This window comes from Lagopus muta, chromosome 13 (assembly GCF_023343835.1).
Source record: "Lagopus muta isolate bLagMut1 chromosome 13, bLagMut1 primary, whole genome shotgun sequence".
Lineage (NCBI taxonomy): Eukaryota > Metazoa > Chordata > Aves > Galliformes > Phasianidae > Lagopus > Lagopus muta.
This window is the reverse complement of record NC_064445.1, coordinates 1,598,460-1,611,778: the sequence shown is the minus strand read 5'-3', so window position 1 is coordinate 1,611,778 and position 13,319 is coordinate 1,598,460. Positions and strand designations below refer to the sequence as shown.

At 64.8% G+C, this 13,319-nt stretch overlaps 3 protein-coding genes across 5 annotated transcripts; 2 read left to right on the top strand and 1 right to left on the bottom strand.

Annotated features, from left to right (window-relative positions):
- Positions 1-230: 230 nt before the first annotated feature.
- APLN (apelin) lies at positions 231-1,603 on the bottom strand. Its single transcript, XM_048959353.1, has 3 exons — positions 1,408-1,603; positions 746-917; positions 231-670 (listed from the first exon to the last, which is right to left on the bottom strand). Exons 1-2 carry the CDS (start codon positions 1,601-1,603, stop codon positions 751-753), a joined length of 363 nt encoding a protein of 120 aa, XP_048815310.1. The 3' UTR covers positions 231-670; positions 746-750.
- Positions 1,604-4,464: 2,861 nt separating this feature from the next.
- Positions 4,465-8,620, top strand: XPNPEP2 (X-prolyl aminopeptidase 2). The gene is made up of 21 exons (XM_048959333.1): positions 4,465-4,672; positions 4,752-4,825; positions 4,918-5,028; positions 5,099-5,162; positions 5,267-5,371; positions 5,447-5,533; positions 5,617-5,763; positions 5,834-5,935; positions 6,014-6,095; positions 6,320-6,515; positions 6,598-6,687; positions 6,769-6,878; positions 6,958-7,035; positions 7,109-7,180; positions 7,258-7,318; positions 7,406-7,475; positions 7,559-7,663; positions 7,746-7,805; positions 7,950-8,026; positions 8,136-8,234; positions 8,323-8,620. Exons 1-21 carry the CDS (start codon positions 4,627-4,629, stop codon positions 8,521-8,523), a joined length of 2,037 nt encoding a protein of 678 aa, XP_048815290.1. The 5' UTR covers positions 4,465-4,626; the 3' UTR covers positions 8,524-8,620.
- On the top strand, positions 8,582-13,045 carry SASH3 (SAM and SH3 domain containing 3). Of its 3 annotated transcripts, none has more exons than XM_048959337.1 (8): positions 8,582-9,061; positions 10,180-10,275; positions 10,405-10,560; positions 10,632-10,770; positions 10,843-10,994; positions 11,221-11,427; positions 11,711-11,861; positions 11,951-13,045. In XM_048959337.1, the coding sequence occupies exons 1-8, from the start codon at positions 8,717-8,719 to the stop codon at positions 12,139-12,141; spliced, it is 1,437 nt and encodes a 478-aa protein (XP_048815294.1). In that variant the 5' UTR covers positions 8,582-8,716; the 3' UTR covers positions 12,142-13,045. The 3 variants fall into 3 exon arrangements, with proteins under 3 accessions (XP_048815294.1, XP_048815295.1, XP_048815293.1); XM_048959338.1 differs by having other exon boundaries at positions 10,629-10,770; positions 11,954-13,045; XM_048959336.1 differs by having other exon boundaries at positions 10,629-10,770.
- Positions 13,046-13,319: the final 274 nt, after the last annotated feature.

The following is a 13,319-nucleotide window of genomic DNA, read 5'->3' as shown; positions in this document are numbered from 1 at the left end:
CACCCAGCAGCCGGTAACCACGGCAACATCAGCATCGTGGTGCTCACACCCTGAGTTACAAACCACTTCTGGCTAAAGAGATGCATGAGATCCCAGCCTGGCTGCTGTCACAGCACTGATACCAAAATCAGCACCATGGGAGCAGTGATGGGATGCGTCCCTACTCAGGCCACAGAGCACCCCAGCCCCACAGGCTGCAGAACGTCCCCCAGCCCTTCATTCAGTCTCCCACCACACCATCACCACAAGCGCTTACTGTCATCATAGCTCTTTATAATAAAGATGTATTTACACAGAACAATTCTTTACAGACGTGACAGACGCGGTGACCAGCAGGGCCCGGCACCGCTGCGGCCCTTTTGGGGTACATCAGTGCTTCCTGCAGAGCCCCGGGGGGTGGGAACCCCACAGGGCAGCTCACACGGGGTCAGCATCACAGGAATAAATAGACCCCTCCAGGAGGGGATGGGGCAGGGCCCCACGGAGAGCTCCTCCGCCAGACAAAGTGCTTTACGCAGAGCCCCTGGACCCGGCACACCGGGATCGGGACAGGGGGCACTGGGAGAACACGGTGCCAGAGCCACCAGGGACAGCTGCAGAGAGGTGATGCCGGCTCAGGGACGAGCAGAGCAGGCAGTGGGGATGCATCCTTGGAGCGCTGGCGGCGGTCCTGCAAGGAGAGCAAAGGCCGTCAGGATGAGCGAGCTGTGGGCAGCGCCACGCGTGTCCCCTCCACGTCACTCACCTCCATCAGAAGGGCATGGGGCCCTTATGGGACAGCCGTGGCCGGGGACGGCGGAGCCTCCTCCACCCTCCTGGCCGCCGCACGTTGCCACGCCGCGCACCCCGTGGCCGCACCAGCGTTCGGATGAGGCCGTCCTCGGGATTCATCCCGTCCAGCCCCACTCCCAGCGGCCCTGGGGATGGCAGAGCAGCGTGAGCGGATGCCCTGCCCACCCGCGGGGTGGGGATGCTCCAGGAGCTGGGCAGCACCTCCTCAATCACCCTCCCTGCAGGAGCCACGCGCCCAGAGAGCGAGCGCTTCCTGCAGCCAGATGGCCGGGTCACCTGCACGGTGCCACCGCTGTCACCATAGGGCACGGCAAAGCCCCGATCAGGCTTCGATCTCAGCCCCCCACCCCGGAGCCACACAGCTCGGGGTGACGGCGGAGATGCTCCGGTACCTCCAGCACGTGGATGGCACCAGAGACGGCGCGGCCGCCCCCCGGCACCCGGTGGCACAGGCGGCTCCCGGCCGTCGTTCGGCCTCCCTGCCTTCGGGACAGTCCGCGGTTTGTTGCCACCGTGAAAAGCGCTTTGTCCTCTCCCCCCCCCACTCCCGGGGATCGACGGCTCTGCCTCCCCCCGCCCTCCCCGACCCCGCACGGCTCTCAGCCCCGCACTCACCCGCGGACGCGGCGCTCAGCGCGAGGCAGAAGAGCAGCAGCAGCGCCAGCAGCCAGCGGCGCGCCGCCATGCTCCGCCCTGCGCGGGGACACAGACACGCGAGGACACGGACACGCAGGAGGCGGTGGCCCCGCTCCGGGATCGCCGCATTTGTAGGCGGTGAGAGCCCGGCCCGGCCCCGCTCCCGCCCGGTCATGTGGCCGCCGGTACGGGGGAGGGGGGTCCGCAGCTCGCCCCGCCCCGCTCCGCCCTCTCAGCGCTGCAGCCCCCCGGGGTGCCCAGGGGGTGGCATCCGAAGGGATGCGGGGGGCGCCGAGGATGCTCGTGGGGAGGGTCGGCCCCGCGATCCGCCGGGGAGCAAAGGGAAGGACTTCAGAATGACTGAGGTCGGCAAAGGGCTCTGAGCCCACCCTCCCCCCCCCCCACGCCCCCCGCATCGGCCCGCAGTGCGGCCGGGGGTGGAAGCCGGGGGGAGCTGGGGGTGCCGGTGCCAAACCACTGAGTGAGGAGTCGTGGCGGCCCGACGGGGTCGCGCTGTCTGAAAAAGGGGGAAAGAAAAAGGAAGAGCCAGGAAGCTGCAGGCCGGGCGGTGTCACTGCTGTGCCCGGTGTGCTGCTCACGGAGCAGATCCTCCTGGAAGCTGTACGAGGTGCTCAGAGAGCCCAGAGGTGATGGGGGAAGGACAGGAGCTGCTGATCCCCAGTGCTCACGGTGCTGGTGGGCACGGAGTGATGCGGCTCACCCAGAGCTTTGGGGATGTCCTGCTGCCTCTGCACGACAGAGATGTGGATGTGGCAGATGGAGAACTGCTCAGTGGATAAGGACTTGATTGGGTTGCACCCAGAGAGCTCCACAACTCTGTGTGCAAGTGAGGAGCAGCAACCAGTGGTGTCCAGGGCTCTGGGGGAGGACCAGAGTGATTTAACAGCTCTGTGACAAGGACAGGAGGCTGAGCACACCCTCAGCAGTGCTGCAGATGTCACACAGCTGAGTGGTGCAGTGGAGGAACTGGAGGAGATGGATGCCATCCAAGGGGGCCTGTGGGCTTCATGTGGGCCCTTGTGAATCTAATGAGGTTTTAATGAGGCCAATGGGCTGCACCTGTGTCAGGTCAAACCCAGAGGTGGGTAAAGAGAAGAAAAGTTCCTGGAGAGGAGCCCTGGGAGTTGGTAGGTGGGAGGTTCAGCTGAAAGGGGGATTTTGCATCAGAGGTAAGGTGGAAATGCTTTGCTTGGGGGGGGCGCGGGGGTGGTGGCTGTAGGCAGCCCCTGTAGGCAGCCCCTGGAACATGGCAGAGGGCACAGACAGCAGCACCAAAGGCTCCACTGCCAGCAGGAAGCATTCATTTGCTGTATGTGGGGCAGAGCAGTGTGGGGCACGGCACACAGAGGGGGTGGTGGGTGTCCATCCTTGGAGGTGAGCTCCATCAGGGTGAGCTCCTGGCATGCTGCTTGGGGTGTCCTGCAGTGGGACCTTTCCAGCTTCAGGTGCTCCGTGCCAGTGAGGGCTGTGGAGGTGCGAGATGCCTGCGCAGGGCCTCCCAAAACCACCTCTGCACCATCACTGGTGTGGTGACCACTGATGTGCAGCTGGACACAGACGGGATTTTGCTGGCAGATAAAGCAACAGCTTTGCATCCCAACAGAGCTGCAGTGCTCCAGAGCTGCTGTGGGTTCAGCTGGAGGTGGGTGCCCTGTGCTCTCCCGCAGCGCTCCGCATCGCTGATGGATCCCCAGCCCCCTTCACAGGGGATTTCCCCTGGATCCCAATGCTCCTACACCACCTTCCGCATTCCTGGGGTCCCAGGGGTTCCCTCCCTCCCTCCCACCCCACGTCCTGTTTGCTCGGGCGCATCACCCCGGCCTGAGTCACCCCACAGCCCTGCAGGTGGCGGAAGGCTAACAATAGCCCACAAAGGGAGGATGTCTCCCCCAAGCCTTCCTCTGGGCCCGTCGTCGAGGAAAGCTCCCGGGGGGGGAGGGCCGGGCCCCACCGGACGCACAGTGGATGGGCTTCGTCCGGTCGAGGCCGCTCTAGAGCTCAGAGCAGCCCCCGGTGAGCGGGTCGGAGTCCCTGGGGATGGCTGGAGGAAGAGGAGGAGGAGGATGTGCAGCATCGTTAGCACGTTTTGTTAATTAGCAGGACGGAAGCGAAGCGATGCCTGATGGTCACCGTGGCAACCGCATGGCGCATCCTTGAGAAACTTTGGTTGCTGTGATGATCGCAGGGACCTCGTGGTCACCGTGTGCCCCCACCCAGCCCCGTGCAGAGGCTCCCGCACAGCCCAACCACACGGGAGGACCAACAGAGGGTCTCCGGGGTGACAGCGGCCTGGCCGGGAGCATCGGTGACATGCATATGCCCGGCCTCGGCTCGGTGCCGTTCACAGGGGCAGGATGGCGGTGATGCCTCCGGGTCCCGCTGTCGCCTCGCCTCCGCGCAGCGCGGGGACACGGCCGGGACCTGCGGTGCGGTCGTGGTGCCATCTCGTGGCCGACAGCTTCGCACTGACACCGCGGGACGGTGCATCGGCAGGGCGGGCTGCTCATAAAGCGGTTCGTTGTTCATTTCCTGTAGGACCCACCCGGCATCCCGCCGTTCTTCGACCCCGGTTGGAGCCGCATCCCCACCCGAAGATCCCCATCACCCCCGCAGTCGCGCTGCGCAGAGCCCGTCCTGCAGGGGTGTCCCCATAGCGGGAGGACATCGCGCCCCACCGGCGCGGCAGGATTCGTCCTTTCGCTGGATGTGACCTGGGGAGCCGAGCTCTGCCCTTCTCCATAGCGGGGCCGGAGGACGGCAGCACCGTACCCTCACCCCGTGCTGCTCAATGTCACTTCCCTCCAGGCCGACGGCACGGGCGGGCTGAGCGGGATGCAGCCGTGAGCGGCCGTGCGTTCCATCCCTCTCCCCCTGGTGGTTTTGGGGCAGTGCAGCCCCCCCTGGTTCGCCCGTGGCCAGCAGGGACGTGCCAGGCTGAGCTGGCACAGCCGCACCTCTGCTTCCGGGAGATCTTTGGACTCGGTGCTGATTGAGCTGTTTGCTCTTATCTGGTTATCTAGAGAGCAGAAGCGCTCTGTGAAGAGGACAACGACCCCCGGTCTCTGCCCGGGGCCTCGGCATCCCTCCGCCCAAGGGGCAAAGGCGCAGGAGGAGGGACCGGTCGCTCGCTCCACGGCACCAAACGTCCCCTCCGCGTCCCGCAGCGCGGGGACAGCCATGCCGCCCTCCCGCTGGACAGCAGCCTGGCTGCTCCTGCTGCAGGGTACGGGGCACGCATCGCTGCGGGCCGGGCTGGGGCTGAGCAGGAGCCCGAGCTCCCGCTGAGGCTCAGAACCCCTCAGGTTGCTCCGTGGGACGCTCGCAGCTCGCCGCCTCCCCCAGGACCGACATCAGGGACTGCTCCGTGGACCCCCCGGTGAGCCCCTCGCACACAGCCTGCGCCCACCCTGGGGTGCTTCGAAGGCCCCCTGCCCAGCCCCACTCCTGCCTGTCCCTTTGTGCCACCAGTACCTGCCTCCCACGGCCACCAACAGCTCGGCACAGCTCAGCGCTCTGCGGGATGCCATGCGTGCCCATAACATCCATGCCTACGTCGTGCCCTCCACGGATGCCCACATGGTGAGGTGCCATCCCCACACACACCGTGCCAGCTCTCGGATCTCCTCTCACCTCTCCATCCCATCCCCAGAGCGAGTACATTGCAGACAGGGACGCCCGCCTGGGCTGGCTCACCGGTTTCACCGGCTCTGCAGGTGGGAGCATCTCTGCTGGGCTCTGTGCCCAGCCCTGGGGGGATGTGAGCTGCTGGGGAGTGGGACTGGGGGAGAAACGATGCCTGAGACCTGCTGCCCCCCAGGCACCGGTGTGGTGACGGAGAACAGAGCAGCCCTGTGGACCGACAGCCGCTACTGGACGCAGGCAGAGAGGCAGCTGGACTGCAACTGGGAGCTGCAGAGGACCAGTCAGTGCAGGGAGGTGGGGGTGAGGGGCTGCCCACTGCCAGAACCCCCCCCACACACACAGCTCTGCCTTGCAGCGTGGATTGAGTCCATCGGGACGTGGATCATGGAGTTGGTTCCTGCAGGGGGGAACGTCAGCCTGGACCCCTTCCTCTTCTCCATCGGTACGGCAGGCTGGCACCGAGGGGATGCTTCCTCATAGGGTGGTCGCTGGGTGATGCAGCCCCGTGGGCCATTCTCCCTGCAGACACATGGAAGAGCTACCAGGAGGCCCTGCAGGGCTCCGGCATCACCCTGCTGCCCATGGAGACCAACCTTGTGGACCAAGTGTGGGGCAACCAGAGACCCCCTTTACCTTCCGGCAACATCTACAACCTCCCAGAGGAGTTCACAGGTACGCCTCCCACCCATCTCTGCTCGCTCAGAGGAGGGCCATGCGCTGAGCCCCCCTCACCTCACCCCAGGGAGCAGCTGGCAGGAGAAGGTGGCTGGGATCCGGCAGCAGATGGAGGAGCACACGCGGAGTCCCACAGCTCTGCTGCTCTCAGGGCTGGAGGAGACGGCCTGTGAGTAGAGCACCGAGGTTGTGGCACTGCCCCAGGGGCATCGGGGTGGGCACAGCTCTGATGTCTCACCCCTGGCAGGGCTCTTCAACCTCCGCGGAGATGACATCCCCTACAACCCCGTCTTCTATTCCTACACCCTCCTGACCACCACCAACATCAGGTGGGCAGTGGCTGCTGTGGGGCTCACCCAACCCTCCTCCCTTATCCCATTAGATTCCCCCCCTCCACCCGTTCCCCACACGCTCCTCGCATCCTGCAGCGCCCACCCCATTGCATCCCACCTCCAAGTCCTACATCTTTTCCAGAATCGATCTCACCCCTCCCAGTAAAACCCAGCGGTTCCCCCCCAACCCCTCCCCCCCCATCACCATGCCCCTTTCCCAGCCTGTTTGTGGACTCGGCACGGCTGACAGCGGAGGCTCAGCAGTCGTTGCGCTCCGGCTGCCCGGGGCCGCTCTGCGTGGAGCTGTGGGACTACGGGCAGGTGAGCACCCACCTCCATCACTACGCTCAGGGCAACGTCACCATCTGGCTGGGCACTGAATACACCACCTACGGCCTCTACAGCATCATCCCCCAGGTGAGGTTCACCACGAAATCCTGCCGGTGGGGCTGGGAGCAGGGGATGGGTTGGCCGTGTCCCACCGTTGTCACCTGTGCAGGAGAAGCTGCTGGAGGACAGCTACTCTCCGGTGATGCACGCCAAGGCTGTGAAGAACGCCAAGGAGCAGGAACTGCTGCGAGCAGCCCACGTAAGGCTGTGCCCATCCCTTCAGCCAGCTGCTCGGGGGGGGGGATGGTGACAACTCCCGGTACCACGGAGCTGCCCACAGGTTCGGGATGCGGTGGCTGTCATCCAATACCTGCTGTGGCTGGAGAAGATGGTGCCGCAGGGGCTGGTGGATGAGTTTTCGGGTGCCCGCCACATCGATGCCCTCCGCTGGTTGGTGCCTACCTGGGGGAGCAGCCGGCATGGGGCAGCAGGGACCCCCCCGCCACGTCCCCCTTCCGCTGCCTTCCAGGGCACAGCAGCACAGCCACGGGCCCAGCTTTGAGTCCATCTCCGCCAGCGGGCTCAACGCGGCGCTGGCACACTACAGGTGTGGGGATGGGGAGGGAGATGTGCTGTGTGGGGACGCTTCGGATGGGTTCTCACCTCTCCCTTTTCCCCAGCCCAGCCAATGGCAGCAGCCGGCAGCTGTCAGTGGATGAGATGTACCTGGCAGACACAGGCGGGCAGTATCTGTGCGTAGAGCTCCCTGTCCCCTCTGTGCCCGCAGAGCTGTGGGGTGATGGGGACCCACTCGCATCCCCCTTTGCAGGGATGGCACCACGGACATCACACGCACCGTGCACTGGGGCACACCGACCTCGCTGCAGAAGGTGCTGGCGCTGTGGGATGGCCCCCGTGCCGTGGGGGCAGAGGGATGCCCCACACACCATCGTGCTCAGCCCCCGATTCCCTTCTAGGAAGCCTACACCCGTGTGCTGATGGGCAATATTGACCTCTCCCGCCTCGTCTTCCCATCTGACACAGCTGGTGGGTGTGCAGCTCGGTGTGGTGGGAGCAGGGCAGGGGTCCCATTGCTGCTCCCAGCTCTGTTCCACCTCCTCATCCTCCAGGGAGAACAGTGGAGACCTTTGCCCGCCGGGCGCTGTGGGAAGTGGGGCTCAACTATGGCCATGGAACCGGGCACGGCATCGGCAACTTCCTCTCGGTGCACGAGTGTGAGCACTGGGGGTGGGATGGGGGGGGGAAGGGGGCACGCAGTGTCCCAGTGAGCCATAACCCACCTTGTGTCCCTCACAGGGCCGGTGGGCTTCCAGTCCAACAACGTGCCGCTGACTGCAGGCATGTTCACATCCATCGGTGCGTGCGTCCAGCCGGCTCCTGCTGCCTTGGTGTTGTGGGGATGGTTGTGGGGCAGTGCCAAGGGTCCACAGCTTTCTGCCCAGGGGTGGGATGGGGTGGAGGTGCTGCCAGGGCTCAGGATGTGCTGGGCACTGTCCCCAGAGCCTGGCTACTACCAGGATGGAGAGTTCGGCATCCGCATCGAGGACATCGTGCTGGTGGTGGAGGCACAGACCAAGGTACTGCTGTACCCCTTCCAGGACTCTGCATGGGGCTGGGGGGCTCGGGCACGGCGAGAGGCTGGCAGTGCCACAGGGGCTGCAGCCACTTTCTGACCTTCCCCGGCAGCACCTTACAGGGGAGAAGCCCTTCCTGACCTTTGAGGTGGTGTCCCTGGTGCCCTACGACCGCAACCTCATCGACGTCAGCCTCCTGTCACAGGAGCACGTATGGGAACCGGGACAGGCAGAGCTGAGGTGGGCGCACGGGGCTGGTGTGGGGACGGACACTGAGATGGAGATGTGTCTGCCTGCAGATCCAGTACCTGAACGCCTACTATGAGACCATCCGTGCACGTGTGGGGCCGGAGCTGCAGCGGCAGCAGCTGGAGGAGGAGTACAGCTGGCTGCAGAGAAACACTGAGCCCTTCCCACTGAGCAGCGCTGCCTCCACCACCACCGCCATGCTGGCCATCACCTCCTTCATCTCTGTGCTGCTGGCCAAGCTGCAGGCCTGATCCTGCCACCAACAGCCAGGGACGTTTCTTCTCCCTGTTGCTCATTTCCTCGTTATGTCTTTTTTTTTTCTTTTAATATTTGTTCTTTGCACTTAAACGGCGTCAATGCTGGGTGTGTGCATCAGTGCACTGGGGCTGTCTGAGCGTGACCCAACCCTGTGCCCCATGTAGGGGCTGGCCAAAGTGCCCGGCAATGGGACGTGATGGGCACGGTGGGAACCTCGCCCTCTCGGGGACGCGCGGAGCCCAACAGCAGCGGTGGGGATGGGTGCGAGGGTGTGAAAACGGCGCCGCTCCGGGGCTCTGGGCAGGGCGGCCGCTTCGAGGAGAGCTTCCTTCCTCCCGGCCCAGGCTGCGCGCCCCGAAGCTGAGCGGCTCGGAGCTCTCATGTGACCGCCGGCTTCCTGTGCGCTTCCCAGCTGCGGTGCCGACGCTTCGGTCTGTGCCCCGCCAGGCGCTGCGCCGTGCTCCGGCACCCAGCACCATGCTGCGCCGAAAGCCCTCCAACGCCGGCGAGAAGGAGCCGGGCCACAGGAAGGTGAGCACCGGGACCGGCCCGGGGATGGCCGTCCTTCACCGATGGGACTGAGGGCTGAGAGCACCGGGTGATGCGGTCTGCGCGTCCGGGAGGATGGGATGGAGTGGGGCAGAGGTGGCACTGCCAGCAGCCGCCAACGACACGCAGCCCCGCGAACGCACGGCTCGGGCTGGGAGCTGAACGTGCAGCCGCCACCAACCAGCGCCCGCACAACGCGGGGCGGCAGCAGGGCTGCATCCTCGGGGCGCAGCTGTGATGTGGGGCTGGGGATGCTCAGACCCCTAAACGACTGCGGGCACCCGTGGGGTCGTGCGGGGGAAGCAGCAGCTCCCCCTCTTCGCCGTTCTCTGCAATGTGGGCGGCCGCTGCCGTTTCCTGCCGGGGGGATGGCGGGGCTGCCGGGCACGGCTCCCAGCAAGGTGTCTGCGGTCGAGGCAGCGCGAGGTTGCAGCCCCATCACGTGCATCCGCCGCTTCCTCCGGCAGCTCTGCACCGGCACGGAGCCCTCCGCCTGCGGGCAGGGCCTGCAGCAGCAGCAGCAGCAGCAGCAGCAGCACCGTTGCTCTTTGTTAGTCCCCGTTGCAGGGCGCTCCCCGGCAGAGCGGAGTGGGGTCACTGCGCTGAGAAGCTCCAGGCTGCTGCGCGAATGGCTGCGCGGCATCCGACGGAGCAGGGCTGCCCTGCAGAGCCCCGCTGGGCATCCCCACCGCTCTCACTTCCCTCTCGCTCCTTGGCTGCAATGCTGCTGAGGGTGCAGCACAGGGCAGGGCCCCCCCCTTTTACCCCCCCCCGGCCCCGAGCTCGCGGTTTGCCAACGCTGTGCCAGTGCTGTTGCAACACCGGCTCCTCCCCAGCGTGGGGCCGGCTGTGCAGTGAGGCCGTGGTGCCAACTGCAGTGCCGGGAGCTGCTGTCACACAGGGATGCGGAGGAGACACTGAGAGCTCACAGTGCAGGAGCAGAGAGAAAATAAAATGGGTGCCTAGTGGAGCTGGCAAAAAAAAGAACCGGGTGGGGAAGTTGCAATGCCATGGTTGAGGGCAACGCTGCCACGCTGGGGGTGAGCAGAGAGCCTCTCCCGGCAGCACAAAGAGCCCTCACCCCCTCCCCACACCCCCAGCTCTCCCTGCAGCGTTCCAGCAGCTTCAAGGACTTTGCCAAATCCAAAGTCAGCTCCCCGGTGACAAGCGAGAAGGAGTTCAACCTGGAGGAGAATGTAAGCATCTGTCCCCACCCGCAGCCCTTCTCCAAGTCCCACGTGCCATGGGGCACCCAGGGGCCAGGCATTGCCCTAGTCTGGAGCCTTGGGAGCCCCCCATGCCCTCCCCTCTCTGTCTCCCTGCAGATCCCCGAGGATGAGCCCAGCGGTGCAGGCCCTGAAGAGGCGGCTCGGGGCAGCAGCGGTGGGATGAAGCTGGGCAAGAAGTGGCGGGCCGTCATCTCCCGCACCATGAACCGCAAGATGGGCCGCATGGCTGTGCGAGCGCTGGCTGAAGGGAAGGTGAGAGCGGGGCTTGGGGCTGTGGGGCAGCCGTCCCCGCTCCCCAGCACCAAGCCCGCTCCCCACAGCAGGCGGAGGTGGAGGAAGAGGGGTGTCCGTCTCCCCTGCCCTCAGCTGGCGCAGAGGAGCCGAGCCACGAGAAGATGCCGCTGTCCTACGTGGAGATGGAGGAGGACGCGCACCCGTCTGTCAGCCGCCAGCTGTCCAGCGGTAAGCACAGCCCAGGCCCCAAGCGTGGCCCCAAGATCGGCACCAATGCTGAGCCCTCCCATCCCCTTGCAGGCAGTGAGGGGCTCAGCCCCGGCTTCACCAGCCAGGACAGCCCGCGCTTGGAGGACAGCAGCCCAGCCTACACCGGGCCCTTCTGCGGCAGAGCCCGCGTGCACACCGACTTCACACCCAGCCCTTATGACAAGGACTCTCTGAAGCTGCGGGTGAGGGCCAGGGGGTGTCTGGGGATGTCTGAAGGGAGGTGGGCACGGTGGTGGGGGGCTCAGGTTGGATGTCACGCTGCCGAAGCTGCGGTGGGGTCACCATCACCGGTGTGCTCCAGATTGTGGGGATGTGGCACCGAGGGACGCAGTGATGGGCACGGGGGGGTGGGCTGGGGATCTGAGAGGGCTTTTCCAACCCAAATGATGCTGTGATTCCTCGGATCAGAAAGGGGATATCATCGGCATCATCGAAAAGCCACCTGTGGGCACCTGGACGGGGCTGCTTAACAACAAAGTGGGCTCCTTCAAGTTCATCTACGTGGATGTCATCCCTGAGGAGGCAGCCCCCACCCGCAAGAGCCGAGGCCAGGCCAAGAGCAAGCGGCTCAAGCCCAAGACCCTCCATGAGCTGCTGGAGCGCATCAACCTGCAGGTGAGGGCTGGGGGGGGACAGGGACTGCAGTGGGGCAGGGGCAGAGCCTGCCCGGCCCATAGGGGACGGTAGGGGATCACATGGGTAGCCCAAGAGAGCAGTAGGGATGGGATGGGATAAGAATCGGAGCACCATAGGAAGGAAAATAGGAGCCTCTGTTCTGCTCCCACCCTCTCCCATCCTCTGGGTCCCTCTGCTTCGTGCCTGAGCGTGGCTGAGGACAGAGGGGATGTGTGAGGCTGGAGCAGGGCTGGGTTCTCCATCGTGCTGCTCCCTGCTCCAGGAGCACACCTCCACGCTACTGCTGAACGGCTACCAGACTCTGGAGGACTTCAAGGAGCTGCGGGAGACCCACCTCAACGAGCTGAACATCACCGACCCCCAGCACCGCGCCAAGCTGCTCACAGCTGCTGAGCTCCTCCTGGATTATGACAGTAAGGGCTGGGCAGTGATGTCCCATGCTAGCTCTAGCCTTGGTGGCGAGGAGCAAGCTGATGGCTTGATGTTTTGTCCTGTCCCCCAGCAGCAAGCAGTGATGCGGAGGAAGGGGACGGCACCACTGAGCAGCATTCGCCCTCGGAGCCCAAGGGGGACATTCCCCGGGACTCGGGCTGCTTCGAGGGATCCGAGACCCTGGATAGCAGCCGTGAGGAGGCCGAGCTGCCGAGCCCTGAGGGGCAGCTGCAGGCTGTGTCCCTGGCGGAGTCCTCCTGAGCCCCCGCCGTGCTTTACAGGCTCTGGTGTGGCAGTGGACAGAGGGGAGAACTCGGTGGGGTGTGGGTGAGCCCCAGGGATGAGGGCACACTGCAGGACTCTGTGCTGTAGGTGGGTCGATCCCCCAGGTGTGCTGCTCCAGGACGTTCTGTGCTGCCTCACGCCACCATCCCACGCTGCAGGTGCTCCAGGCACTGCAGGAGAGTGCCAGAGATGCTGCAGGTCTGTTTGCCAGGGCTGGGCTGCCCCATTTCATCCACAGCTTCAAGAGCTCCTCTGGGAGCTCACATCTGCCAGGCCAAATAAACGGCAGCGCAAAAGAGCCTGTAAGGACAGGGATAGCATGGACAGAGCAAGCACAGCACTGAGCAAATCAAGCAAGCAAGCAGAGGCATCGAGGCAGCATCTCTACCAGCAGGACTTGGCTTTCCCCAACCACCATCCTCACACAGCCAAAGCAGATGGAGGAAAGTGTGCAGCAGGTTCAGCCGAGCCCTGTGAGCAGCCCAGCAGGGTACCAGGAGGCAGCCCATGTTCCAGAGGGGCTGTGAGGAAGGGGGCTGAGCACTGTGCTGCCTGAAGGTGACCCCACGCAGGTCCCCACACTTCCCACAGCCCTGCAGGATGCGACAGGCTGGTCCCTCCCAGCATCAGCTGCTCCAGGCATCCCTGCAAAGGGGTGGAGGAGCTGCAGCACCACCGGGGCAATGAGCTGATGAGGAGTGTGTATCACCTGTAACCAAACCCTGGGGTTGTGGGGACTGCAGCATTCAGACAGCTCAGGCCCTCACAGCTGCATTCAGTCACCTCCAGCTCCCACACTGTGGGACCACTGTGGTGGATCTCTGAGCCTCAAGTTTGTTCCTTTACGCTTGATCCCAATAAATGCGTGCTCTGGCCTTCAGCCTGCTTCCTACCTACCCCAAAGGCTTGGGGAGAGAGATGGGGACCAAGCAGTGCCTGTTCAGTGAGGCTGCAGGCAATTTATCTTCCCAGGACCAGCTCCTGCTGCACTGGTGGCCACATTCGGGGGAACAGCAGGACGCAGGTAAGACAAGGGCTGGCTCCAGCACTGCATGGATGTGTGAGGTGCACGGGGGGACGAGGAAGGAAGCAGCTCGCTGGGTGAAGCACAGACAAACAGAGGCAGAGGCTACAGCTCAGCCATTTTCCAAAGC